The sequence below is a fragment of the Octodon degus genome, unplaced genomic scaffold (assembly GCF_000260255.1).
Source record: "Octodon degus isolate 3935 unplaced genomic scaffold, OctDeg1.0 scaffold00018, whole genome shotgun sequence".
Taxonomy (NCBI): domain Eukaryota; kingdom Metazoa; phylum Chordata; class Mammalia; order Rodentia; family Octodontidae; genus Octodon; species Octodon degus.
This window is the reverse complement of record NW_004524594.1, coordinates 22,816,099-22,840,161: the sequence shown is the minus strand read 5'-3', so window position 1 is coordinate 22,840,161 and position 24,063 is coordinate 22,816,099. Positions and strand designations below refer to the sequence as shown.

The window sequence follows — 24,063 nt, the reverse complement described above, 5'->3', positions numbered from 1 at the left end:
GATGTATGTCTTAATTGCAGCACTCCGGAGGCTGAGGCAGGAAGATAGATTACTGTGAGTTTGAGGCCAACCTGGACTATACAATGAGTTCAAGGCCAACCTGAGCTACATAGCAAAACCCTGTCTCAAAAAAACAAAGAAAAGGCTGGCCAGAGAGCTCAGTGGATTAAAGTGCCTGCTTAGGCACAGTGCAGCAACCAAGGGTTCAAGCACCAGCATGCTTTGCTGGCTCCCTCTCCAGGCATGCTGAGACAGTGATTGAGACTGGGCGTGGTGGCCTGCACTTGGGACTAAAAACAGGAGAATCACTATGAGTCCGATCTATGTAGTAAGAAAAATTATAGGGGGCCGGGGAGATGGCTCAGTGGAATAAGCACTTCCCTGGCAAGTGCAAGGGTCTGAGTTCAATCCCCAGTTCTGAAAAAAAAAAAAGAAAAAAAGAAAAATTATAGATGTTAGTGTTTGAACATGGAAAAAAGATCTCAAGTTGACAACCTAACTTCTTATTTTCTTTCTTTCTTTTTTTAAAATGTATTTAGGACAGGTTCTAAAGAGTCTCACTACACAGATCAGACTCTAGTGATCCTCCTGTTTTCAGCCTTCCAAGGGCTGGGATTACAGGCATGTGCCACCACGCCAGTCTTAGTTGCCTTCTCAGTACACCCCAGGGGCGGAGCCCAGGGCCGCATATGCTTAAGTAGGAGCTTTAGTCTGCTGAGCTATCTAGGCAGCACTAAAAGAGACCAAATTATTACAGGATATTTTTGTCTCATTGTTATAATAAAAATCCCTTAGCTTTTCTTTTTTTAAAATTTTTATTTATTTGTGTGTGTGTGTGTGTGTGTGTGTGTGTGGCCAGCTCAGCCCACCAGGGGTTGGGGCTGGCTGGCATGTGGTGCTGGGGGATTGAACCGAGGTCCCTGTGCTTTGTTAAGCTTGTTCTAAGTAGATGCTTTAGACCACTGAGCCATCTCACCAGCCCCCAAGCTTTTAAACTGGTTTTAATACAAGGCTGGAGAGTTGCTGGAGTGTGGAGTTAATCATAAAGATTTACCTAAATTTTTGGGGGGCAGGGCTGGAGAGATGGCTCAGTGGAATAAGTGCTTCCCATGAGTTCAATACCTGGTTCCGAAAAAAAATTTTTTTTCTTTGGGTTATTTTCTCATTTTCCAATGGGTTATCTTTATCAATCTTCTAAACGTAAACTAGGACAGAAAAACTGAAAGAGGAGCCAGGAAGATGGCTCAGTGGAATAAGTGCTTCCCTGGCAAGTGCAAGGGCCTGAGTTCAATCCTTGGTTCTGCAAAAAAAAAAAAAAAGAAAGAAAAAAAAAAAAGAAAAGCTGAAAGGGTAACCAGTGCCTTATCTCTCTGGTTTCCTGTGGGAATCTGTCTCAGGGAAATTTGTGTGTGTGTGTGTGTGTGTCTTTTTTTTTTTAATTAACTTTATTTATTTATTTGCAATTTGATGATTATTTTAATATTGATTTGTGTGTGTCTTTTTCAGACAGAGTTTTACTATGAAGTTCAGGCTGTCTTCAAACTCACTCTGTAGCCCAGGCTGGCCCTGAACTTGCAGTGGTCTTGCTGCCTCAGCCTCCCAAGTGCTGGAGTTACACACTGGGGCCTTGGGGAAACCTTCAGGGAGACAGCTCCCTTCCAGTGGGTTTTTATTTTTTATTTTAATTTTATTTTATTTTAGCAGAACCAGGGATTGAACTCAGGCCCTGTGCTTGCCAGGGAAGTGTTTATTCCACTGAGCCATCTCCCCAGCCCCACCAGTGGGTTTTTATAGCAGCCAGGGCTCATTGGAAGAAAAAGCTCCTAGACTCCTTTGCCGTAGTCTTGGACTGGATGTTACCTGGCATGACAGGAAGGCTGAGCTGGCCTTCTTTACCCAGAGTCACAGCCCTCAGATCCCAAGCTGGAGGCCTGAGTTCTCATGATTTATCCAGTTTTTACCCATATAGTAAAATGGTTTTCACCATAGTAGTAAATTTCCTTCCATTGTGCTGTGTGTGTGTGTGTGTGTGTGTGTGTGTGTGTGTGTGTGTGTGTGTGTAGCTCTGTAAATGATGCCTGAATGGGCTGTGTGAGTGTTTGCATTTCCAAGATGAGTCTTAGCACTACATGTTACACTTAATTGCAATACACTTAATTGCAATCTTAGTTACTTTTTTCTTGTTGCTGGGACAAAATACCCAACACCCAAAATTAAGGAAGGAAAGGTTTATTTAGTTCACAGTTTGAGGTTTCAGTCCATACTCGGCTGGCTCCAAGTCAGAGTGCTACATGACAGAGGGCAGCTGTTCATGGTGGTGGAAAACAGCAAAACATCAAGAGCCAAAAGGGAAGAGCAGGGGCCGGGGAGGTGGCTCAGTAGAATAAGCACTTGCCTGGCAAGTACAAGGGTCTGAGTTCAATCCCTGGTTCCACCAAACAAACAAACAAAACAACACACAAACAAACAAAAGGGAAGAGTAGTGGCAGAGAGCAAGCCTCTCTTCCTAACTTAAGTTGCATTTAGGCTATCTGCCCCAGGCTGGGTGTAGCCAGCAGTTTTTATACTCATAATCCTGGCACTGGCTCATGAATTAATCACATACTCTAGAAGCCCACCCCATAACTACATGAGGCTTTGGGGGACAACTAGACACAAACCATAATATTCACTGAGGCAGCCTGAGAACTGTCCTCCCTTGCTCTACCCACAAACACCCAGACCCGACCAGAGGAATATTTGGCAGGTGACTTTGAGCCCAGTTTTTGGTACTTGGCTCACAGGTACCTTTCTAATTCCTACTTATGAACACAAAGTTGAAGATTATTTATTGCTTGGCTGGTCATACTATTTGGCCAGTATGTGTGCTACTAATTCCCTGGCCTCTCTTCAAAACCTGTTCATCAGGTCATGATATCTTTGCCTTTTTTCTTACCAAAAGATGCCTCAAGTGCTGGAAGTGTAGCTCAGGGAAGGTACAGTTCTGGTCTACAATTGGTGAGGCCCTGAGTTTAATTCTTGGTACCCTGATACAATCACCACTATCAAAACAAACAAAGGGAAATAAAGGAGAGATCTCTGTCAACATCCCACCCTCGCTGCCAAAACTCAAAATTATAAAGGGTCTCAGATTTTATTCTACTTTTTTATGGTGCCATAGATTAAAACTAGGGTTTTGAGTATATTAAACATGTGCTCTACTTCTTACCCTTTTACTCTTTTCAACCAACAAGGCAGACTAACAGAAATTCATAGGTGCAGGGGGCCTGCCTATTAGCTCAGGTGTTTAAATGCCTGCTGAAACAAAGCAGTCAGGCTCAGGATGCTGTGGTTCAATCCCCTCATCCTTAAGCCAAACCAGACCTTCCTTGAAGGCATCCTGAGTGGCTCCTCCCCACCAAAAAAAAATCCTTCTGCCATTTTGGGCAGGGGAGATGGCTCAGTGGAATAACTGCTTCCCTGGCAAGGGCAAGGGCCTGAGTTCAATCCCTGGTTCCACAAAAAAAAAAAAAAAAAAAAAAAAAAAATCATAGGTGCTGACAAAAGATACAAAACTTCCGCGTCAGGATAACATTATTATCGCCCAGTAAGTAACATGAAAATGAATATTAATGTCACTTCCTTTTCAAATTTGTTCATTTGTTTTTTGACTTATTTATTTTTATGTATTTGGTACAGGATCTACAGGGTCTACAAGACCTCACTACATAGATCTAACTCATAGCGGTTCTCCTGTTTTTAGCTTCCCAAGCGCTGGGATTACAGGTGTGCACCAGCATGCCCAGTCTCAGGGCAGACGCTTTAATCCACTGAGCTATGGGGCTGGTCCCTCTTCAAGTTTAATGAAGGCAACACACATAGACGCACATCCATGCCACACACATGACCAGCTGGATTATAAAATAGAAAAACAAACCTTTTTGCATGTGATACTGGACACTGAATCTAAGCCTTTGCACTAAGCTAGATCCCCAGCACTTTGTCTTTTTTGAAAAAGTCTCACTAAGTTGCCTGGAGGTATGCTGGAATTTCTGATCCTCCTGCCTCAGCTTCTGAGTGCCAGAATTAAAGACATGCACCACCACGCCCTGCTGAACCCAGCTTTTACAATGGGTAATGAGGATGCCTGTCCTTCGTTCTAGAGGGAAATATCTTGGCAGTCCAAGGTATTTATTTGTTCACTACACAAACATCCTTGAAAAGATAGTTCAGGACTAGGCAAGGTGATGAATGCCTGTAATCCCAATTAGTCAGAGGCTGAGGCAGAAGGTTCATAAGTTTGAGACCAACCTGGACAGACATAATTAAAATAAAAAGGCCTATGGATGTCACTCAGTGGTAAAGTGTTCAATTAGCATGTGCAAGACCTGGATTCAAATCTCCAGTACCAAAATAAATAAATAAATAAATAAATAAATAATCACTGTGTGTTCAGTCTTGCATAGTAGCCCGCCCTCACACTGTAGGTATACTTTTTTTTTTTTTTTTCGAACTTGGTACCTTGCACTTGCCAGGCAAACGCATGCCACTGAACCATATCCCCAGTTGTAGATATACTTCTTTCCTTAGTTTTACTTGCCCTATAATTCACTCTGTAGAGCCTCTTCTTCTTTCCTTCCTTCCTTTCTCTCTCTCTCCCTCCCTGTCTCTCTCCTCTCTCTCTTTCTCTCTCTCTCTTTTTTTTTTTTTTTGGTTGCAGAACTGGGGATTGAACTCAAGACCTTGTGCTTGCCAGGCAAGCGCTTATTCTATTGAGCTATCTTCCCAGCCCCTTTTCTTTCATTTTTTGAGACAAGGTCTCATTGTGCAATCAGGATATTCTTGAACTCACTATGTAGTCCAGGCTGGCCTTAAACTCATGGCAATCCTATCGCTTCAGCTTCTCATGTCCCGGGATTATAGGCAAGAACCACCATGCCCAGTTTTTCCTACCTTTAATAAAGCTTTTCTACTATTAAAAATAAATAAGAGAAAATAAAAAGAAAAGATAATCCAAGTCAGGTGTGGCAGCACATGCCTTTAATCCTAATCCCTGTTGTTTACGGGGCTGAGGCAGCAGGAATGTAAACTGGATGCCAGCCAGGTGACTTTCTGTCAAGGTAAAAATATAAAATAGCTAATACACAGCTCTCCTTGAAAGAAGAGTGACTGTCTCCATTTTGACTGAGCCTGACCCTATTTCCTCATATTGTTATGTACAGAGCTGACTAGGACTTCTGTTTATCCTTCAGTTGGCCTTGAGCAATGTGTATTGGTCTAGCTGAGGCGCTGGTGACAGTCTTTGAAGGTGGTGTGCATGTTTCCCTGGTAACCTACACTTGCTGCTTTTTTTTTTTTTTGTGGCAGAACCAGGGATTGAACTCAGGCTCTTGTGCTTGCCATGGAAGTGCTTATTCCACGGAGCCATCTCCCCGGCTCCTCTGCTGCTCTTTAACGTGGGCCAGGTCAAGACAGGATGAAAGAGCTAATGCTCTGCACCACCAGCTGGGATGGAGCCTTGAGATAGAGGCTATGACTTCCTGGGGCTTGAAAGACTACATCAAAGCTGAAGCACCAGACCCCCCAAAACATTAGATGCTATCTCTATGGCATAATAGTATAATGAAGGGGGCTGGTGAGATGGCTCAGTGGTCTAAAGCACCTACTTAGAACAAGCTTAGCAAAGCACAGGGACCATGGTTCAATCCCCCAGCACCACATGCCAGCCAGCCCTGCCCCCTGGTGGGCTGAGCTGGCCACACACACACACACAAATAAATAAATAAAGTTCAAAAAAAAAAGTTAAAAAAAAATAGTATAATGAAGATTACGGTCTCTGCATATCCTCTCTGCATATGGCAGAGGTAAATGTAGGCCCCCTACCTAGCTCAGCTCACAGTACTCACCTACTTCCCACAATTCTCAGTCATTCCTCCTCCTCCACTGAATAAAACCCGGTGAGGCCCTGGGTCAGCCTCTTGGTTCCAGAAAGCCATCTTTGTGACTGGACTTAGGGCCCCTTGGCTCCCCAATAATTATAAATATGTTTTAGTGTCTTTACTAAGGGGTTGCACTGGGAGTGGTACATTGGGATTAATTTGATGGGATTCCAATAACATAACTTTGGGATTACAAATACTAGTTTCTTGGACAGAGACGAGGACCTGGAAGTGACTCCTACACACACACACACACACACACACACACTATATATATATATATATATATATATATATATATTCATATATAATATTAGCTAAGCATGGTAGTGCATACCTGTAATCCCAACAGTTGGGAGGCCAAGGCAGGAGGATCCTTGTGAATTTGAGGCCAGTCTGGGCTACAAAATGAGTTCAAGTCCAGCCTGAACTGCATAGTGAGACCCTGTGTTCAAAAAATAAAAAAGTACAATAGATATTGTGAAATGTGAAGAAAATGTTCAAATGGGAAGGGATATTAGGGAGGGGGACGGGGAAAAGGAGGGGAAAAGAAAATGAGAAAAGAAAAAAATGGAAACAAGCCTGTAAATAGGGGCTGGGGAGATGGTTCCGTGGAATAAGCTCTTTCCTGGCAAGTGCAAGGGCCTGCATTGAATCCCCAGTTCTGCCAACCCCCCCCCCAACCAAACAAACAAAAAAACCCAACAACAACAAAAACCTATAAATAAGGAGAGGAAGAGGTACTGAAGGGCAGGTAGAGGAATGGGGAAAAGAATTGAGATTATCATGTAGGTACAAATTCTCATGACAAATTTGATCACTATGTATATCTAAAATGTATCAATAAAATCTAATTGAAGAAAACAAAGATACATCATTTACAGGTATAAACTCCCTATGATGAATGTGATCATTATGTATACCTAAAATCTACGGGGCCGGGGAGATAGCTCAGTAGATTAGGCACTTGCCTGGCAAGTACAAGGGCATGATTTCAATCCCCGGTTCTGAGGAAAAAAAAAAAAAAAAGTACCAATACACTTAAAAAAAAGAAAAAGCAAGTTCTGCCCATTCAAAGAAGGCCATTGAGAGTATATGGGGTTCTGGCTTCAGTTGGTAAACTTTTTGAGGGCTTTAAGTATAAAAAAAAAAAAAGAAAGAAAGAAAGAAAAGAAAAAGAAGAAAGAAGCGGAAGAGGAAGAGGAAGTGGAGGCAGCAGCAGCAGCAGCAGCAGCAGCAATAGACAGCAGCACTTGGGAGGCTGAGGTAGGAGGATCCCTGCGAATTTGAGGCCAGCCTGGGCTTACATAGGGCCTGTATCAAAGACAAAAAGCAAACTACAACAAACCAAATCAAAATCCAAAAGAAAAAGAAAAAAAAAAAATGTTCCTGGTGGGGGGATGGACAGACTGGGTTTCCAGAAATACAGAAGGGGAAGATTTTTTTTTTTTTTTTTTTTTTTCAGGACCTTGGACTTGCCAGACAAGCACTTATTCCACTGAGCTATCTCCCCTTGAAGGGGAGGATCTTGAAATGGGCAGAATGACAATAACCTCTTCCTGGCTTGGCTTGCTAGTGCAAGAGAGAAATGTGGCCTGAGGAGGCTCAACTTGATTCCAAAGTGCCATCTGTTACTATGGTTGTAATAACACCTCCGCCCCGCCGGCACTACGGCTTGGCGTGTACGGAAAAGGAAACCCAAGGAATTGTAGAGGTCAGCAGAGACTTCTCTAACCAAGTAGCCCCCTGCATCCGCGGCGAAACACAGTAAAGAAGAGATACAACGAAAACACCCCTCCACTCCAAAGAGGCCTTCCACCAGACTCCAGCACCGGGATCCGGCTCTGGGGCTGGGTCAAGCGTACAGCAGACACGCCCCACTCCGGGCAAAGCGAGCTGAGGTCTCAGTATACTTCACTTCCGCCCTCACAACCGGCCCGGATGGAAGGGGCGGAGCTGCAGCCAGGGCGCGCTGTCTGTGCATCACTTCCGGTTGAACTCTTCAGCGACAACGGCAACATGGCCTTGAACGGTGCAGGTGAGGCATTGGGCCGCCACGTCGTGTGGCTGAGGGGCACGGGAAGCAGCTTGCTCGGCAAGGCAACAGTCCTTTGTGTCTCTCTTCCCCAGAAGTCGACGATTTCTCCTGGGAGCCCCCGACTGAGGCGGAGACGAAGGTGCTGCAGGCGCGACGAGAGCGACAGGATCGCATATCCCGGCTCATGGGCGATTATCTACTGCGTGGTTACCGCATGCTGGGCGAGACGTGCGCGGACTGCGGGGTGAGGAGAGACTTGAGCGAATGGCGGGGAATGGGGCTGTGGGCCAGGCTGCATGGCTTTTTCTCAGTTCTCCCCTCTAGACCCCATTAACCTGCGTCTCATCCGTGCCCCGTGTCTTTCTGGTCCGCAGACAATCCTCCTCCAAGACAAACAGCGGAAAATCTACTGCGTGGCTTGTCAGGAGCTTGATTCAGACGTGGATAAAGATAATCCGGGTGAGGGGCTAGGTTTGCCCGTTGGAGGAGCTGCGAGGTGTGAATGAATGCCCAGGAACTATAGGCCTGCGAGTGACAGTGGGTGGTATAGGTGGGGCCAGAAGTAAGATATTTTCCTAAGACCACTAAAAACCTGCTGTTCCCAACACTGGGGAGTCTGAGGTCCATCAGACACTCTTGATGGGGAGATAAAGCTAACGGATTGGGACTGGGGGTGTAGCTCACTGGTAGGGTGCTTGCATAGGATTAGTTAGATCCGAGTTCCATTCCCACCTCTGTAAAGGTAGAAACTGAATGACTGACTTGATAAGAGGCACAGAAAACAAAGAAATGAAGAGGTGATGACTCAGGGCTCACTATTGCACCCATTTTCTCCTTTTAGCACTGAATGCCCAGGCTGCCCTCTCCCAAGCTCGGGAGCACCAGCTCGCCTCTGCCACAGAGCCGCCCTTAGGCTCTCGGCTCACAGCTCAGCCCCCAGTACCCCGGCCGGAGCACTGTGAGGGAGCTGCAGCAGGGTTGAAGGCAGCTCAGGGGCCACCCCCTCCTGCTATGCCTCCAGATGCAGACGCAGTGGCTTGCACACAGACAGCCCTTCTACAGAAGCTGACCTGGGCCTCAGCTGAGCTGGGCTCAAGTGCCTCCCTGGAGACTAGCATCCAGCTGTGTGGCCTTATTCGGGCCTGTGCTGAGGCCCTGCACAGCCTGAAGCAGCTGCAACACTAACACCCCTCCCTCTGAAAAATCCTGTGGAAAAACAGCTGTTCTTCTGTGTGCTTTGTACCTTTCTTGATTGAGTGCATGCCAGCCCCAGTTCTACTTGCTTTCTTAATTTGGGCCTTTGACAATTCCACATCTATTCTTCCTGATGCTCTGAAAGATGAGCTTATTTCTGCTCAGTTTCTGCCATCAGAATGAGGGGTAGTTAAGAGGACTGGGTAATACTCCCTTTCTGAGGAAGAGACCATAGCTTTCTCAGGTAGAAGAGGGCTCGCCCCTGGCCGTTTCTCGAATGTCAGTCATTCCTGACCTTTTCCCTCCCACCCATGAGCATTCTGTCACCCTTCCCACCTCATGCCCACCCCAGGCACTCACACACTGACGGGGTTGTGGGGACCCCAACATTGCAGGTTAAGTCTAGTGTGGACCTGCTCCAGTCCCCTGACCCTCACTTTTAGATCGTTAGGGAGGGTAATCGTATAGTAAATTGTATATGGGATGGGACAGTAAAAAGAACCGCTAGGGAACCATGTCTGCCCTTTTTGCCTCTTTCGCGAACTCCTTTCCCGGCTTCCAGTCTTTGGGGGCGCGACGCGGGCCGCAGTGGCCGGTTTAAGGGAGGCCCCGCCTACGCGGGAGGCGGGGCCAAGGCGGAGTCCGAGGAGCTGGGGAAAGAACAAAGCCGGGCCTGCGGGCGGCGGTTGGCTCGGCCGGCGGAGCCCTCCGGGAGGCGGCCCGGGTGGAACCCTGGGCGGAGTGTCGCAAACAGGGAGGCAGTGTTTCCCTCCGCGCCGGCCGGGCCATGAACGGACTGCCCTCGGCCGAGGTGCCAGGCAGCGTGGGTTGCGCCCTGGCCGGGCTCCCACCGTTGCCGCGCGGCCTCAGCGGCCTCCTCAACGCGAGTGGGGGTTCGTGGCGGGAACTGGAACGCGTCTACAGCCAGCGCAGCCGCATCCACGACGAGCTGAGCCGCGCCGCGCGCGCCCCGGATGGGCCCCGTCACGCCGCGGGTTCTGCCAGCTCCGGACCTACCGCCGGCCCTCGTCGGCCAGTCAACCTCGACTCGGCTCTGGCCGCGCTGCGCAAGGAGATGGTGAGTTGGGGCGGGGACTTCTGCGGGAGGGGCTGTGGCTGGGCGGAGCGCAGAGGCTCGGGACCAGGATGCGGGCCTGTCTCCGAGGCTCCTGAGTCAGGGGTTTTGTTCCTGCAATTAGAAACAGCAGCGCATGGCAGGAGTTTACATGCATGTTTTTATTTTTTATTCATGCTCAGCTCATCCCACTGAGTGGGGGGGGTGTTACCCCATTTTACAGGTAGGAAGGCTTAGTGACTGAAGTTTCACATCTTGCAGTATTTTTTGTTGTCCCGGAAACTTTCGTTTAGAAAGATGCAAGAAAATTGTGGCCTGGGTTGGGGGATTGGGATTCCAAAAGGGTGGATTGGGGGTGGCAGGACCCCTACTCCAACCTACTGTCAGTTGTCTGCAGGTGGGTCTTCGGCAGCTGGACATGTCCCTGCTGTGCCAGTTGTGGGGCTTGTACGAGTCAATCCAGGACTACAAGCATCTGTGCCAAGACCTGAGCTTATGCCAGGACCTGTCGTCCTCCCTGCACTCGGACAGCTCTTACCCACCTGACGCTGGCCTATCTGATGACGATGAGCCGCCTGATGCCAGCCTGCCCCCAGACCCACCACCCCTCACTGTACCCCAGACACACAATGCCCGTGACCAGTGGCTGCAGGACGCCTTTCACATCAGCCTCTGAAGAGCTGGAGTTGGTGGGGATGCACCCAAGCAAAAGGCTCAAAACTCACCCTTTTAGTAATCTTCAGACTACAGTGCCTGCTCTTCCACCGGTACCACCTCACCTTACCTTTCAGGAGGGCAAGGCGTGTGCTTCTCAGGCAAGACTGGCAGCCCCCCTCCTGCTTAGCTGCCACTGGGTGGGCTCCCAGGTTGCAGCCTCTTCCATGGTGGTGGGCCTCCACTTCTCTCCCACATGTGCACCTCCAGCATGGCCACCCATAGTCTGGCAGTGGGGCTCACAGCGTCTTGCAGTCCCCTTGGTATTTCTGGGACTGAGATGAATGTCTGGCTCCCATTTGTTTTTCTACCTTTTGCTGCTCTTGGCAGCTCCTGGCTCAGGGGCCTCTCACCTCCATCCCTGGGTTCCAGCGTCCTGGATAAGGACTCCAGGAGCCACGCCTGCACTTTGCCAGGCAGTAAAAGGCTGGGACTCCATGCTGGATATTTAAGTTTAGGAGCAGCCTTCTGGGCGTGTAAATAAATATTCTCGGCATTATTGTGTTCTGACTGCCTTACTCTGGGGGCGGGAATACAGTATAGCGGTTTCTGGCAATTGCGGGCCTCGCTTCGCCGGCAGGTGGCGCCTAAGACCCAAAATAAAGGCCTTTAGCAAGGGCGGGATGAGAATTTTCTCACCCGGGGTGGGGTTTGAGAGCGTTCCCCGCTGGCTCTGCAGCTGTGACTGCGGTCGAGTCACTTCCCCTCGCAGTGGTGGCCTGAGAGCCCAGCCCCCTTCCCACTCACTTTGGGCTTTTCTGGCCGGTCGGGAAGGAAGGTGAAGGAGCCACCCATCTTGAGCGAAACTTTTCCCCTCGAGTGGGGGTGGAGTTCGGGCGGCACAGGAAATGGGTGGGCCGGAGCCAGCCCTCAGACCTAGGGGCCCTTCAGCGGGAAAGGGGAAGGCACCTCCAGGAAGGGCCAAGGACCCTAGGGTCCAGGATGGAAGGAAAGAGCTTCAGAGGCAGAAGGGATGCAGTTATGACTTCGCACAGGCCAGGCAAGCCTGGGAAGGCATAGGGCCTGGACTTGGGTGCTAGAGACTCAGAGGCGGCAAAGAATGATTGAGACACCCCTATTTCGAACTTAGTCTCATATCAGCCCCCCCCCCCATAGGTTGTAGTAAAGGGCTTCCACGGAGGAGACATTTCCAAGGACTATACCACTGGTTCTAGGAGTCAAGCTGCGTGTCAAGTTAGCCAGAAGATGCCTGCATGTTCGAGACCTTGCACATTCAGACACACAGTAGTCAATCACTTTTCTTCTGGAGATGTCGCACTCCAGGCAGACCAGAGGTCCTGTTCAAATACAGTACAAGTTTTTTTTGTTTTTGTTTTTTTTTTTTTTTGCGGAACCGGGAATTGAACTCAGGCCCTTGCACTTGCCAGGGAAGCACTTATTCTACTGAGTCATCTCCCCAGCTCCCAGTTCAAGTTCTTACCAAGCACAGGACTGAGGTCAATTGATAAAGCTTGCAAAACGCAAACTCAGGAGGGAACTAACTAAGTGTTGCCCCAGGGTAGAGTCTGACTCTGAGTTTGACACCTGCAGATGTTCATTGCCTTGTGCAGCAGGTGGGTAGGCGATAAGGCTCTAATCTAGGTGTTAAAGCAGCGGCCAACACCCTCCCAGGCAGGCTTCCCAGGGTAGGAGAGTAAATAGACACGCGTGCACACAGGCCTTAAGGGATTCCATGCAAGGAGACTGGGCAAAATCAGCCAGACTTTTGCTTTCTCTCAGTGACTGTAATGGACAGGACTGTAATTATCCCCATTTAACAGTTTTTAAATCAGCTCAGCCGAGGCACAGTGCCTGCCTGGCAAGCGCAGTCGTGGGGCTTGGGGTTGTTACAGGTAGTGCTACCCGAGGTGGTCCGTGACTGCTCTTTTTTCTATGATTCCGACATGGGTGGCAGCAGAAGTCAGACGCCCTTGTTGAGCACACTTAGCTCTGGGGCAGATATTTAGGAGGACCCTAAGCAAGTTCCTTTCCCTTCTTAGCCTCTCTTGTCCTAGCCTGTGCAATGGGATCACGAGTATGTAAGAGACAGGAAGGGAGGCGGCCCGGGCTACAGGCGGCGCCAAGCAACCAGTTGCCCTCTTTCTGGGCCTGCGAGTCCCGCCTCCGCCTCGAGCGCCCACCGGCCTGCGGCTGGGAGCTGGCCACAGGACTTCGGTAGCAGCGGGAGGCCCCGGAAGCCAGGCGGCCCCGCCCCTGCCCCGCTGTGCGCCGGGGCCCCGCCTGCCTTCCGACGGGGGTGCGGCTCCAGGAAACCGCGCGCTCGCCTCTATGCTGTTGGGGCAGCCCTAGGTGCCCGGAACGACGCCGAGACTGCGGCCGGATTATCCTGCGAGCCCCAGCGGCGGCATCAGGCGACCGCGACCTTAAATCGGAGTCCCAGACACCTCGGCACGGACGGGGCGGACAGGACAGTACAGCGGATAGAAGCTCTAGAGGCCATGGAGACCCCTGTCAGGCCGGCACTCCTTAGTCAGCGGGAACCACGGGTCTAGGAAGGGGCCCGCGGGAGCAGCGGGGGCCATGACCACAGTGTGGAAGCGCCTGCAGCGTGTGGGCAAGCGGGCCGCTAAATTCCAGTTCGTGGCCTGTTACCATGAGCTGGTGTTGGAGTGCACCAAGAAATGGTAAGTGGAAGGGCTGAGGGGGATTCCCCAGATTACCAGGGACCCCATTCTGCCTTCTCAGCCTGAGAAACATCTCCCACCCCAGCCTGTGGTCAGGATCCCCTCCTCCTCCTTGCTCTGGCTTGAGCCCATGTGTCCCAAGAAGGAGGACTCTGAAGTTCCTTGCAACTTTCAGGATTCCCTGGGCTGGGGTGTGGGGAGGCTTCCAGGGATGGAGGTGAGAGCTTTTGGGCCTGAGAATCTATGTCCAGATTTTTTTAGCTATGGTCAGGTCTGAAGGAGGGAACTTGAATGTCTTGGGCCAGGGAGGTGGTTGCAGGGTGGACCTGGAATGGGTAACAAGTTTTGAGGTATACATGTGGTCAGAGCTGAGGCAGAAACTTCGTACACATTAGCTCACTTTAAAACAAAGTTGTCTGCCCTCTTCCCCCTGCCCTCTTGTTGGCTAGAGGATAACCCTCTCCTTCAACCAGAGCCAGGGCTAGGAGGCTGGAAACGTCTCCACCATGTCCTTAAAAGGGGAAACTGAGCTCTTGGAGAAATGAGGAGGGAAGGGGGAGTGATTTAAAGGAGCCAGAGAACCTAGGAGGTTGTGGGTCCAAGAGAAGAGGGCTTGTCCACGGCAAGGCAGTAGAGTGAGGGGGTGACACGAAAGGAGAGACAAACAGCCCAGGGGCATCTGGTTCACATGCCCCCTCCGCAGCTGCTGGGCCCCTGCGTCACACCCTAAATATATGTGCTCACTGGTGTCAGCTTCCTTTAGTGGATTAGGGGACAGCTGTGGGGGCCTCAACCACCAGGCTGGCCTAAATTTAGTTTCCCTAGGGGAATGGCTGGCCCAGGAAGGGAGCCTGGGGTCCACAGGGAAGAGAGTGAGGGGAGGAGGGCCTCCTAGAGCTGCAACCATGTCCCTGATCTTGCTTACACTGAGCCAGCTACTTGGCTGAGACCCAGAGAGGACGGGCTGGCTGGGGTAACCATGCAGAGCTGACACTTGAATCTTGGCCTCTGGGATCTGTCCCCAGCGTCCTGGGAGAGGCTAGGGGGCACTGGCACGGTCCTGGAGAACAGGCCTAGGGTGCAGGCAGTGTCAGCACAGCTGAGTCACAGGCAGTGGGATAGGGCCTTCTGGCTTCTTAGCCTGGAGTCCAGGCTAGGAAGCTGTTCCTGCCCAGGTCATAGCTCTCCCAGGGGGCGTGTCTGGCCTGAGTCAGGCTGCCCAGCCAGGCCCAACCCTCTGAAGGCACCCCTTGTGCGCTTCCTCTTTCTGGGAAGGCCCCCTGGCAATTCTTGCTCAGCCCTAGCCCTGCAGTTTGGGGTTGGGGGAGGGAGCTTAGCTCTGGGCCAGAAGGCTCAAGGCTCAGCTATGCAACCCTATCTGGCATCTCTCTGGGGCCCGGGACCCTCCAGGATTAACTGGAGAGCCAGTTACCTTGGCTTGGCCTCTGGAGGGGTAAAGAGGTGGGCAGACCTAAGCATCCCAGCAGGGGGCTGGGAACAGGTGAGGAGGGTGTCTGTGTTGCCTTTGACTGGCTGACCCCTTCACCATCCCCATGGGGGCAGTAGTGGTGGAGACTGCTGGGGCAGGCCACATCACCTCTGTATTTGGCCCTAGGCCCTGTGCTGCATTCTCTCTCCTCTTACTTTGTCTGCCTCGGTGTATCTCTGCCTTTCCTTGGAATCTGCCATGCACATGCTGTTCAGTTTGGATGTCATCTACCAACTAGAAATCCTTCTGGATTTCCTCTGGGCTCTTATTATCATCATCTCCCTGCAAAGCTCTGGTCCACGTCTCTAGGTTCTGGGGGCCAGGGAGCTGGCTCAGTGGAATAAGCGCTTTTCTAGCAAGCACAGGGGCCTGAGTTCAATCCCTGGTTCCGCCAAAAAAAAAAAAAAAAAAAAGAGCCAACATAAACTTTAGGAGGGGAGATGGCTCAGTGGAATAAGCGCTTCCCTGGCAAGGGCAAGGGCCTGAGTTCAATCTCGGGTTCCGCAAAAAAAAAAAAAAAAAAAAAAAATCTAGGTTCTGGGGAACAGGACTTCTGGTTAACACGCCTTGTGGGCCTTGAGGCTAGCAGAGGACTGCTGGCACAGCAGGCCTCCGTGTGGAGATCTAAGCATATGCTGGCTGGCCTTGTGTCTCTTCCCTCTGCCTGGAGCCCTCTTTCTTCCCTCCTGTAACCCATCCCTTAGCCCCTGCTCTGCTGCTTATCCCCTCATCTCCCTCAGGAGCCCCCAAGTTAGCCTGAGAATTTGCTTTCTTTTTGACCAGGCTCTCTCTCTCCAGCTCCCTGGCCGTCAACGCTAGAAAGGTGTTGCCTCTCTTTTTTCTGCTGTGTCCCCCACACTGGGTTGGGTTTATAGTGGCACACTGCAAACAGTTTGCAAGCAAGTGAACCTCTAAGTGCTTTTTCTTCCCAAGTCTGAGTATATGTCTGTTGTCTGTCTTCAGTCTCCAGCTCTCTCTGTGCACTGTGTTCCTTTACCATCCTTGCTGGCCCATGTTGTCCAGGCCTTTGCCCTTTACCTCAGCCCCACCCTGTCTTAGCAGCCCCACCCTGTACCCTGTTACCCAAGATAAGAGACTACCCAGAGGGATGGGGCCAGGGTCAGAAGGAAGACCCTTCAGGAGCTGGGGAGAGAAGGGAAGAGGGGGTGGGGAATCTGGGGGAACCTGACTGAGTGCCACCCCCACACCATCCCCATTGGCCCCCTCCCCAGGCAGCCAGACAAGCTGGTGGTAGTGTGGACCCGGCGGAACAGACGCGTCTGCTCTAAGGTAGAGGAGGATGGCAACTGGGGGTCCAGATTGGGATGGTGCCTAAGGGGGCCTAAGGGAAATGCTGACAGGACAGAATGTACCAGGGAAGAGGAAGATGGGGCAAGGTTGGAGACAAGGAAATGGGGGTGAGGGAGGGAAGATTAAGCCTTGGGCGAGGACTTAAGAGTGCCTGTTGCAGGCCCACAGCTGGCAGCCAGGCATCCAGAACCCATACCGGGGCACTGTGGTATGGATGGTGCCTGAGAACGTCGATATCTCCGTGACCCTGTACAGAGTAAGTCTCTTTCTCTCTGATGTGGATGGGAATGGTCAAGTGATTGCATGGGGCAGTGAAACAGTGTCCTGGTGGATTGTTTATCCAAATAGGGGGTTAAAAAAATAGGGGGTAACTTTTTTTGTTTTTGGTACCAGAGATGGAAATCAGGACTTTGCGCTTGCCAAACAAGCACTTATGCCGCGGAGCTATATCCCTGGCCCCTGTTTATCCAAATAGGAAAGGAGAGGGATGAGAACAAGAGTTTCAGGGGAGGCATACCAAGCATGAGCATCCCTGGAGGCTTCTCGGAGGAGGCAGCATTTCCCCAGCACCTGCAGTTGAAGAGGCAGCTCAGAGGCTGGGGCACCTTCTCAGTTAGCACAGGCCCTTCTCCCTGCACTGCCCTCCTCACAACCCTGCACTCACCTGGCCTCTCTCCCCAGGACCCCCATGTGGACCGCTATGAGGCCAAAGAGTGGACATTCATTATTGAAAATGTGAGTGCCAGCATGGGCAGGACCTGGGATCTCAGGGACTTCAAGCCAATGTGATGCCCCTCATTGTGTCCCCTCCTTGTCCTCAGGAGTCCAAGGGGCAGCGGAAGGTGCTGGCCATGGCTGAGGTGGACCTGGCCCACCATGCAGGGCCTGTGCCAGCCCAAGTTCCGCTGCGGCTGCGGCTGAAGCCCAAGTCGGTGAAGGTGGTGCATGCTGAGCTGAGCCTCACTCTGTCCGGGGTGCTGCTGCGGGAGGGCCGAGCCACGTGAGTGCCCACCTGCCCTCATCTCTGTCCTATAATCTCTAACTCCAGCCCTCATCCCTGACCTCTGACCCCCAGGGATGATGACATGCAGAGTCTTGCCAGCCTCATGAGCGTGAAACCGAGTGATGTGGGAAACTTGGAGGACTTTGCTGAGAGTGATGAGGATGAGGCTAATGTCCCAGGGGCCCCTGAGGCCTGGGCTCGAGGCCCCCAGCCAGGTGGGTCCCCAGCCTGCTGTGGGTTAAGACTGCTGGGCTGAGGAGGTGTGGGAGGCACAAGCCACTGGCTGTGCTGGGTGCAGGCCAGCTATGTACCCCCAGTAATGAGAGTTTATCACTGCCCAGCAGTATCAATCTCCCCAGCACCCCCCAGTTGCCCCAACTTTGTCTGTGGTCCTGGTGGCTTCAGTCCTTGCTGAATCTGTAAAATGGGTTCCTACCACCTCTCCAAGCCCCTGTGTACCCCTCCCGCCTCCGTGGACCCCTGCCTGACCTATATATGAACTGAGAAACTGGGTGACAAGGCCAGGACAGCTGCAGTCCAATTCCTCCTTTCTCTTCCCTCCATACCTGCCCTCCCCACTGGTGTCCTCTTCCTCCCAGCTGCTTATTAAGGCTTTTTGTCTGTGTCTGTCTCTCTCTGTTCATGTTCTATCTGTCTCTCTCTTATCTATCCCCACCACCCAACTGTGGTTCTCTCCCTTCTCCAGGCCTGGGCAGTGCCTTGAGGCTGGGGCATTTCCCAGGTAGGCCTTGGACTCTAGTTGTATGTGTGGAGGGGCTAACCTGCAGGGTTTTGCCCAGAGCTGATGCTGCCCCTTGTAATTCCCTCCTCAGATCCTTCTCGGGAGCTGAAGACCCTTTGTGAAGAAGATGAGGTCCAAGTACACTCCAGGCAGGCAGGTGAGGCCTGGGGTGGGGTTCTAGGTGAGGACCAGAACTGAGGTCACAGAACCCAGATCTTAGTTCCTTCTCTTTTCCTCCCCAGATGCCAGCCCTACTAAAACTGAGGATTCCAGCCCAGCCCCTGTGAGTGGCCCTGTGCCCCCAGCCAGAGCCTCCCGGGGCCAGGGATCAGAACCAGTTACTATAGCCGGGGGCCAGGTGGGGCGGCCCCCAGGAACCCCACCAGAGGCAAGGTGAGACAGAGAACCAGCTCCAGCCTTGCCACTGTTAGGAGTTGTTCTCCCCCTTCCGACTGCCTCACAGTACACCAAGAATCCAAAGAGGAGGGGTGGAGGTGTGCAGAAGCCCCCTCCCAACATTCTCTTGTGTTCTCTTCTTAGGTCTTCCAGGCAGCCAAGCCAGGACATGGCCCCCACCCCAGCCCCTCGGCTCCGGAAAGGCTCCGATGCCCCCCAGCCCCCAGTCCTCCAAGAGGGAAACCAGGTCCCCAGTGCCAATGCCTCAGAGGCTCTCTCAGTAGGAATGGGTTCATCTGGGGATACTGAGGCCTGGACAAGTCCCCAGGAAGAGACAGAAACCCAGGGAGCCAGGCATGACTTGGACACTGAGCATATGGACTCCAAAGACCCCCTGGGAGGGCAGAGACCCAAAGCTGAAGAAAGGGTGACTGGGGGCAGGCCAGAGATTCCGGGGACAGACAGTGAGCGAGGGGCAGGGTTTGAAGAGGTGCTCACCAAGAAGTCAGGGTGCACAGCTGGAGAGACTCAAAAGATTCCTGAGACTATCAGAGTACTTCAAAGTAGAGACTTTGAAGCAGAGCAGAGACCTGTGGCTACTGTGGAACCAGAGACTGTAGGGCTTCTGCCTGAGGCAAAATTCAGGGTGACTCCTCAGGCACCTCCGAGGGGCTCTCAGGGGAAGATAGGAGTCCTGATGCAGGAAGAGCATCCCACAGGGCTGAACTCATCTCCAGCAGAGCCTGCAGGATATTCTGGGTATCTCTGTGATCACAGCAGGGCTAGGGATGCTGCAGGCCAGGAGACAAAGGATGTGGAGATGAGGGACAGAGCCTCTGGTATTGGGAGGACAGGTCTGGAGCAGGGCCCTTCTGCCGGACCAGCAAGCCCAAGCCCCCAGGTGAGCAGGTTTGAGGGGGCCCCATCAGTTGAACAAGGGGCAAGACCTAGGGATCTGACAATCTGGAACATGGAAGCTGAGAAGTCAAGGGTCCTGGAAGCAGAGACTGAACAGGCAGAGTGGGAGGTATTGGGTGCACAGGAGACAGAAGCAGGGGGATCAGGGTTCTCAGAGATACAGAGTAGGGCAACAGACACTGAGATATTGGGGGCCCAGGAGACAAAGACAGCAGGATCAGGGGTCCTGGAGTCAGAGGCTTCTAGGCCAGTGGAGCTGGAGGTCCTGGGGGCCCAGGAGACAGGGGTTCCAGGGGTGGTGGGAAGAGAGACTGAGCTAGCAAGCTCTGAAGTGATGGGGACCCAGAAAATAGAGGCTGGAGGTTCAGAAGTTCTGAGGACAAAAACTACGGTAGTAGAGACTGAGCTATTGGGGGCCAAGAAAACAGATGTAAGAGGTTCTGAGGTACCAGAGACAGAGGGTGGGGATGCAGAAGCTGAAATATTGGGAACCCAGGATATAGCCTCTGAGGGGTTAGGGGTTCCAGGGGTAGAAGCTGAGATGGCAGAGTCTGAGTTGTTGGGGGACCTGGAGGTAGAGGTAGGGGTTCCAGGGATGCCAGGGACAGAGGCTGGAATGGCAGAGTCTGAAATATTGAAGATCCAGAAAGAAGTAGATGAGGATTTGAAAGTTCTTGGGACAAAGACCAGGATAGTAGAGTCTGAGATGTTGGGGACTCAAAGGTTATCTGAGGGTTCCACAGTCTTAAAGATAGAAGCTGAGATAGTAGGGTCCCAGAATATACAGGTAGAAGATTCTGGGGTACCAGAGAAAAAGACTGGTGAGGAAGAGGCTGATATACTGGAAACACAGGAGTCAGGAACTGAGGGCTCAGGGATTCTAGGCGTAGAAGCTTGGGTGGTGGAGTCTGAGACACTGGAGAGCTATAAGACAAAGGTTGGGGTTTTGGGGACCTCAGAGTTAGAGACTGGAACAACAGAAGCTGAGGAGCCTGGGACCCTGGAGATAGAGGTAGGAACTTCAGAGGCTTCAATGATGGAAACTGAGAGAGTAGAAACTGAGCTATTGGGGACCCAAGAGATAGGGGATTTAGGGGTTCCAGGGATAGAAGCTGAGAAAGCAGAGTTGGAGAAATCAGAGGCCCAAAAGCCAGAGGTGGAAATCAGGACAGCACAAGGTGAGATAGTGAGGACCCAGGAGGTAGCAGTTAAGAATTCAGGGATCCCAGGGCCAGAGGCTGAGGTAGTTCAGACACCAAAGATAGAAACTACAGTTGTGGAGTCTGAGGAGGCAGACGTTGAGACTCTGGGGGTCCAGGAAGCAGAGACTAGAGTTGGGGGAGCCCTCATTTATGAGGCTTTAAAGGTCCCAGTCACAAAGCAAAGAGTTTTAGAATGCCAGGAAGTAGAAACAGAGGTTCCAGGAGTATGTGGAGCAGAGACTAAAGTTTTGAGGGTCCAGGAAGCAGAAGCTAGGGTTTTGGAGGTATCAGAAGCCAGATCTGAGGTTCGGGGGACCCAGAGAGCCGAAATAGCAGTTTTGGGGCCTATAGAGATTCAGTGTATTTTTGAGGCCCAGGAAGCCTTGGGAACCAAGAAGGGGAAAGAAGCTGAGGGAGGCGTTCCAGAGGCAGGCCTGACTGAGGCACAGGTGGCCAGTAGGGCAGGGGCTGGGGTGCCCAGGCCCTCAGGGGCCTCTTCCCCAGAGGAGCCTGAAGAGGACAGGAGGCTGCCGGGCAGCCAGGTAGGGATGGGAACTGCTGAGGGCTCAGCCTGCTTCTTCCCCCTAACCTGGGGCTGCGCTAATGTCAGCTCTTCATGGATCTGTCTGAGACTGAGATGCTGTGAGATGGGGGGCTCAGCTGCAAAGAGCCCCTCATCCCATTTCATCAGGGTTCCCTGGCTCTCCCACCTTCCCTGGGCTGGGCTGCATGGAACTAGATACCCCTAAGCTGATTTTCTGGACTGACCCTGAAGTGTGGCTGCTGGTGACCTCTGATCTTGCTGGGGGCTGCTGACCTTTTAGATGACCTTGGCGGATAACTCCTGAGCTAGAAACCCTTAGCTCTGGCCAGTGGTCTCTGGTGACTTCTGAAAACTCACAGCTGAGACTTTTGTGGCAGGCCTGAGCTTCCTCAAGGGGCAGTGGACTTAGGTCCTAGGAACACATCCCCTAAACTCATCCCTGTATCCCTAGGCACCACCTGCCCTGGTCAGCTCCAGCCAGTCCCTACTGGAGTGGTGTCAGGAGGTCACCACTGGCTACCGTGGTGTCCGAATCACCAACTTCACCACATCCTGGCGCAATGGCCTGGCCTTCTGTGCCATCCTACACCGATTCTATCCGGACAAGATGTGAGTTGCCAGTGGGGTGGGGTATATGAGGAGCAGGGTGGAGGGCACTGTGGGTCCAGCCCCTGACTGGTGCTCTCTCTGCAGTGACTATGCCTCCCTTGATCCACTCAACATCAAGCAGAACAACAAGCAGGTGAGGCGGGAGGGTGTCAGGGCTAGGAAGAGGCTGCAGCTTGAGAAGGGGAACCTAGCAATGGATTTTGTAGGTTTTACTTAGTCATTCAATAGTTTGTTTTTCTTAGTATTGTATTGGCACTTAAAAAAGTATATTGCCCCTAGATAGTTTTTCCAAACCCATCAGCTGGTAATGGGGTGGGTGGTGGTGTGCTGTTGCTAGGTAATAGGAGGGCACACCCTTGCTAGATTTCCCTCTGTGGGGTGGGAGGAGGGGTCTGAAAGGTCATGAGGTAAACCCTGGTGTGCTAGTCTGTGTGACCCCTGCGTTGAGGGTGACACATGTCGTTGAAGGTGACACATGTCGTCGCTGCTGACACCATGCACACCTTTCCCAGGCCTTCGATGGTTTTGCAGCTCTGGGTGTGTCAAGGCTGCTGGAGCCTGCAGACATGGTGCTGCTGTCAGTCCCCGACAAACTCATCGTCATGACATACCTATGCCAGATCCGCGCTTTCTGCACTGGCCAAGAACTGCAGCTTGTGCAGCTGAAGGGTGGCGATGGCAGCGGCACGTACCGTGTGAGCAGCACTATGCCAAGCCTGCCCGATGAGCTGGATGCGGGTGACTTGGCTCAGCGGCTGCGTGAGCATGGGCCTGAGATGCCCAAGGAAGTGGTGAGCCACACAGAACCCATCACAGAGCCTGTGGGCTCAGACACAGGCTGCACCCCCAAGGATGGTGAGGCTAAGGCTGTAGGAGAAGCAAGTCCCCCAGGAGCCCTGGCCAATGTCCCCTCAGCCCCATCATCCATAGCTCCAGTTCCCCCAGCAGAGGGGCTGGTGAATGGGACTGGGGCAACTACAGGCGGGGGTTGTGTGAGACTGCGACAGGCTTCGGTCAATGGGGAGGCTGGCCCCGTGCCACCGCCTCGTGCGCACGGTTCCTTCTCCCACGTGCGCGACGCCGATTTGCTGAAGAAGAGGCGCTCAAGGCTGCGCAGCAGCAGCTCCTTTTCTGTGGATGAGTCAGACTTGGGAGCTGCTACAACGGTAAGTGCCTTTCTACAGCTCTGAGGCTGGGTAGCAGGGAACCACGCACAGAGAAGGGTCATGTGTCCCCAAGGACAGAGCTGGAAGCTTAAGAACAGGGAGACGTAGCTAAATACAGGAAGGTGCTTTCAGCTTGGAGGGACCCTGGTGCTGTGGCTGTGAAGGTGAACCTTGGCGCAGTGTTCCAGCCAAGAGCTGCCAGGCCCAGAGAAGACCTGGACTCTGCTGCCAGCATGGAATATTTTCTAGTGGTTTTTCCCCTGCCTCAGCCTCTTGAGTACTGGAATTATATCTGGGCCCCCATGCCTGACCTCCCCTTCTCTTTCTTTCCTCCCTTCCTCCCTACCGTCCTTCCTTCCTTCCTTTTTTTTTTTCCTTCCTTCCACTGGGGATTAGGTCCAGGGCTTTTTTACTTACTGAGTTGCACCCCCAGCCCTTTCTAATTTTTTACTTTGAGACAGGGTTTCTCTTAGTGTCTAAATTGCCCCAGGCTAGGCTGGATCCTCTTGCCTTGGTCTCTCAGGGTGCTGGGATTATAGGCATGTGCCACTGTGTACAGCTTCTGCTTTTCGTATAATAGGAAGTTGGAGGTTAGAGACCCTGTTGAGGCCTGCGTCCCCACCCCTGTTCATTTGAGGTCTTAGGTCTGCCTTCCAGGGTGTTCTGTCACTGTCCTGAAAAGGAGATGACCCTGGAGAGAACAGGGACTCACTCAAGGCCTCACAGCACCGATGGTCCAGGCCATATAGTTGCGGTGTCTCCGCACTTGGGACTGAGGCAGGAGTCTCATTAGAGGGCAGCTGGGTGAGGTAGAGGCCGGCCTGAGCTACATAGTAAGATCCTGTATCAAAAAAAAAAGTCAGTGCCAGGGGCTTTCTAGCTGTGGTCTAGGACAGCAGGGATGTCCCTCTCAGGCTGCTATGTGGCTGCCCCGTCCTCCTGTGATAGTGCCTCTGTTTGGAGGAAGGGAAAGGGTAAATTGGGAAAGATTTTTCCAGAGGAAGCATTGGCCTTCAGGCTGGTTTAAGGGGGATGGATTTTCTTTCTTTCTTTTTTTTTAATTTTTATTTGTGTGTGTGTGTGTGTGTGTGTGTGTGTG

The 24,063-nt window shown here is 52.0% G+C and overlaps 3 protein-coding genes across 8 annotated transcripts in view; all 3 read left to right on the top strand.

Moving 5' to 3' along the window:
• The first annotated feature begins 7,860 nt into the window (after positions 1 to 7,860).
• On the top strand, positions 7,861 to 9,164 carry Sssca1 (Sjogren syndrome/scleroderma autoantigen 1). The gene is made up of 4 exons (XM_004627237.3): positions 7,861 to 7,956; positions 8,049 to 8,200; positions 8,331 to 8,415; positions 8,798 to 9,164. The coding sequence occupies exons 1-4, from the start codon at positions 7,938 to 7,940 to the stop codon at positions 9,139 to 9,141; spliced, it is 600 nt and encodes a 199-aa protein (XP_004627294.1). The 5' UTR covers positions 7,861 to 7,937; the 3' UTR covers positions 9,142 to 9,164.
• On the top strand, positions 9,161 to 11,438 carry Fam89b (family with sequence similarity 89 member B). The gene is made up of 2 exons (XM_004627234.3): positions 9,161 to 10,228; positions 10,623 to 11,438. Exons 1-2 carry the CDS (start codon positions 9,938 to 9,940, stop codon positions 10,899 to 10,901), a joined length of 570 nt encoding a protein of 189 aa, XP_004627291.1. The 5' UTR covers positions 9,161 to 9,937; the 3' UTR covers positions 10,902 to 11,438.
• Positions 11,439 to 13,160: 1,722 nt separating this feature from the next.
• Ehbp1l1 (EH domain binding protein 1 like 1) overlaps positions 13,161 to 24,063 on the top strand; it is an 18,287-nt gene continuing 7,384 nt past the window's right edge. For 2 of the 6 annotated variants that reach the window (XM_023710510.1, XM_023710509.1), the window contains exons 1-13: positions 13,161 to 13,584; positions 16,306 to 16,363; positions 16,545 to 16,640; positions 17,066 to 17,119; positions 17,206 to 17,384; positions 17,460 to 17,602; positions 18,094 to 18,129; positions 18,221 to 18,286; positions 18,372 to 18,522; positions 18,670 to 21,187; positions 21,641 to 21,798; positions 21,883 to 21,931; positions 22,311 to 22,964. In XM_023710510.1, the coding sequence (XP_023566278.1) occupies positions 13,481 to 13,584; positions 16,306 to 16,363; positions 16,545 to 16,640; positions 17,066 to 17,119; positions 17,206 to 17,384; positions 17,460 to 17,602; positions 18,094 to 18,129; positions 18,221 to 18,286; positions 18,372 to 18,522; positions 18,670 to 21,187; positions 21,641 to 21,798; positions 21,883 to 21,931; positions 22,311 to 22,964 (4,266 nt within the window). In that variant the 5' untranslated portion in view covers positions 13,161 to 13,480. The remainder of the gene's footprint in view (positions 13,585 to 16,305; positions 16,364 to 16,544; positions 16,641 to 17,065; positions 17,120 to 17,205; positions 17,385 to 17,459; positions 17,603 to 18,093; positions 18,130 to 18,220; positions 18,287 to 18,371; positions 18,523 to 18,669; positions 21,188 to 21,640; positions 21,799 to 21,882; positions 21,932 to 22,310; positions 22,965 to 24,063) is intronic. The other 4 variants (XM_023710512.1, XM_023710511.1, XM_004627362.2 and 1 more) reach the window with 4 other exon arrangements.